General features: G+C 45.1%; 1 protein-coding gene across 1 annotated transcript in view; it reads left to right on the top strand.

Moving 5' to 3' along the window:
* Window positions 1-3,182, top strand: part of LOC135568055 (ATP-binding cassette sub-family C member 12-like) — an 11,497-nt gene extending 8,315 nt beyond the window's left edge. Inside the window, exons 3-5 of the mRNA XM_065015079.1 lie at window positions 1,369-1,514; window positions 3,004-3,028; window positions 3,095-3,182. Of these exons, the coding sequence (XP_064871151.1) occupies window positions 1,369-1,514; window positions 3,004-3,028; window positions 3,095-3,182 (259 nt within the window). The remainder of the gene's footprint in view (window positions 1-1,368; window positions 1,515-3,003; window positions 3,029-3,094) is intronic.
* The last annotated feature ends 340 nt before the right edge of the window (window positions 3,183-3,522 follow it).

Raw genomic sequence — 3,522 nt, 5'->3', positions numbered from 1 at the left:
CATAATACCCCTAACCCCTAACCCATAATACCCCTACCCCTAACCCCTAACCATAATACCCTAACCCATAATAACCTAACCCATAATACCCCTAACCCATAATACCCCTAACCCCTAACCCATAATACCCTAACCCATAATAACCCTAACCCATAATACCCTAACCCATAATACCCCTAACCCATAATACCCCTAACCCATAATACCCTAATAACCCATAATACCTAACCCATAATACCCTAACCCATAATACCCCTACCCCTAACCCCTAACCATAATACCCCTAACCCATAATACCCTAACCCATAATACCTAACCCCTAACCCATAATAACCTAACCCATAATACCCTAACCCATAATACCTAACCCCTAACCCATAATACCTAACCCATAATACCACTAACCCATAATACCCTAACCCATAATACCCCTAACCCTAACCCATAATACCCCTAACCCATAATACCCTAACCCCTAACCCATAATACCCTAACCCATAATACCCCTAACCCTAACCCATAATAACCCTAACCCATAATACCCTAACCCATAATACCCTAACCCCTAACCCATAATACCCCTAACCCATAATACCCCTAACACCTAACCCATAATAACCCTAACCCATAATACCCTAACCCCTAACCCATAATACCACTAACCCTAATAACCCTAACCCTAACCCATAATACCCTAACCCATAATACCCTAACCCATAATACCCTAACCCATAATACCCTAACCCTAATAACCCTAACCCATAATACCCCTAACCCATAATACCCCTAACCCATAATACCCTAACCCCTAACCCATAATACCCCTAACCCATAATACCCTTAACCCATAATACCCCTAACCCCTAACCCATAATACCCTAACCCATAATAACCCTAACCCATAATACCCTAACCCATAATACCCTAACCCCTAATACCCCTAACCCCTAACCCATAATACCCCTAACCCTAACCCATAATAACCCTAACCCATAATACCCTAACCCTAATACCCTAACCCATAATACCCCTAACCCATAATACCCTAACCCTAACCCATAATACCCTAACCCATAATAACCCTAACCCATAATACCCTAACCCATAATACCCTAACCCATAATACCCCTAACCCATAATAACCCTAACCCATAATACCCCTAACCCCTAACCCATAATACCCCTAACCCATAATACCCCTAACCCATAATAACCCTAACCCATAATACCCCTAACCTATAATACCCCTACCCCTAACCCTAACCCATAATACCCCTAACCCCTAATAACCCTCTATGGGATTGGATCTTTTCATACAACAGTGTGTATAATTGTTGTTGCACCCTGATGTTGTCTGTCTCTGTCCAGGTCCAACCCCATGGACGATGCAGGCTTCTTCTCCTTCACCTCGTTTGCCTGGATGACTCCCATGATGTGGAGCCTGTTCAGGAACCGACTGGACAAGAGCTCCCTGTCTCTGTCTTCTCATGATGGGGCGAAACCAATGGGAAGAGGTGGGACTCATTATGTTAACCCCAGTTAGCCCACTGAGCTAATGCCTAGGCATTGTCTGTCAATGGGAAGAGGTGGGGACTCATTATGTTAACCCTAGTTAGCCCACTGAGCTAATGCCTAGGCATTGTCTGTCAATGGGAAGAGGTGGGACTCATTATGTTAACCCCAGTTAGCCCACTGAGCTAATGCCTAGGCATTGTCTGTCAATGGGAAGAGGTGGGACTCATTAGCCCACTGAGCTAATGCCTAGGCATTGTCTGTCAATGGGAACAGGTGGGACTCATTATGTTAACCCCAGTTAGCCCACTGAGCTAATGCCTAGGCATTGTCTGTCAATGGGAAGAGGTGGGACTCATTATGTTAACCCCAGTTAGCCCACTGAGCTAATGCCTAGGCATTGTCTGTCAATGGGAAGAGGTGAGACTCATTAACCCACTGAGCTAATGCCTAGGCATTGTCTGTCAATGGGAAGAGGTGAGACTCATTAACCCACTGAGCTAATGCCTAGGCATTGTCTGTCAATGGGAAGAGGTGAGACTCATTAACCCACTGAGCTAATGCCTAGGCATTGTCTGTCAATGGGAAGAGGTGGGACTCATTATGTTAACCCCAGTTAGCCCACTGAGCTAATGCCTAGGCATTGTCTGTCAATGGGAAAAGGTGGGACTCATTAGCCCACTGAGCTAATGCCTAGGCATTGTCTGTCAATGGGAAGAGGTGGGACTCATTATGTTAACCCCAGTTAGCCCACTGAGCTAATGCCTAGGCATTGTCTGTCAATGGGAAGAGCAGGGACTCATTATGTTAACCCTAGTTAGCCCACTGAGCTAATGCCTAGGCATTGTCTGTCAATGGGAAGAGGTGGGACTCATTAGCCCACTGAGCTAATGCCTAGGCATTGTCTGTCAATGGGAAAAGGTGGGACTCATTGTGAATGTGGGACTCGCACCATGAATCTATAACCAACCGGGTTTTGAATCGTGTTAGCCCACTAAGCTAAAGCCCTGGACTTATCTGTCGATGGGAAAAGGTTTGTCTATGACAATGAATGTGATATGGACTGGGTATCGAACACAGGTTAGCATGGCTAAAGACTGTGTTAGCCCACTGAGGTAAATCCTAGGTGTTATCTGTGAGAGTTTAGTCACATCGTCAGGGTTACTCATCATAAACATGTGATGTAGCACATCACATTTGCCCATAAATGGGGAAGTAAACTGTTTAAATATGAATTTAAAATTATAATTAATTATAATTAAACGTCAAAATGATAATTAAATGTTTCTTTATTTGGCCCCCTGTCACCCTGTGCTTGGCAACGGCGTGTTTGCTTGAGCTCTGTGAGTTGTCTGTGACAGAAAAAGGACAGCATTTGATGAACTCTTCTTCCTCTGTAGGTTTGAGAGGCTTTGGGAGGAAGAGGTAGCTAAGGTGGGACTAGAGAGAGCTCTGTGAGTTGTCTGTGACAAAACTCTTCTTCCTCTGTAGGTTCGAGAGGCTTTGGGAGGAAGAGGTAGCTAAAGTGGGACTAGAGAGAGCTCTGTGAGTTGTCTGTGACAAAACTCTTCTTCCTCTGTAGGTTCGAGAGGCTTTGGGAGGAAGAGGTAGCTAAGGTGGGACTAGAGAAAGCTTCTTTAGGTTTGAGAGGCTTTGGGAGGAAGAGGTAGCCAAGGTGGGACTAGAGAGAGCTCTGTGAGTTGTCTGTGACAAAACTCTTCTTCCTCTGTAGGTTCGAGAGGCTTTGGGAGGAAGAGGTAGCTAAGGTGGGACTAGAGAAAGCTTCTTTAGGTGGAGTCTTCATGCGCTTCCAAAGGACCCGATCCCTGGTGGCCTTCCTCGTCGCCATCCTCTTCGCGCTCTCTGTGTTTATCGGACCGGTCTGTGATTTCAAATTCATTCATTTCCTGCATAGATGATTCAACACATTATTGGATGTTTAAAAAACAACATCTGTTTATGTGTGTGTGTGTGTGTGTGTGTGTGTGTGTGTGTGTGTGTGTGTGTGTG

This window comes from Oncorhynchus nerka, unplaced genomic scaffold (assembly GCF_034236695.1).
Source record: "Oncorhynchus nerka isolate Pitt River unplaced genomic scaffold, Oner_Uvic_2.0 unplaced_scaffold_1725, whole genome shotgun sequence".
Lineage (NCBI taxonomy): Eukaryota > Metazoa > Chordata > Actinopteri > Salmoniformes > Salmonidae > Oncorhynchus > Oncorhynchus nerka.
The sequence above is the reverse complement of the archived record's forward strand: the minus strand, read 5'-3'. Positions and strand labels throughout refer to the sequence as shown.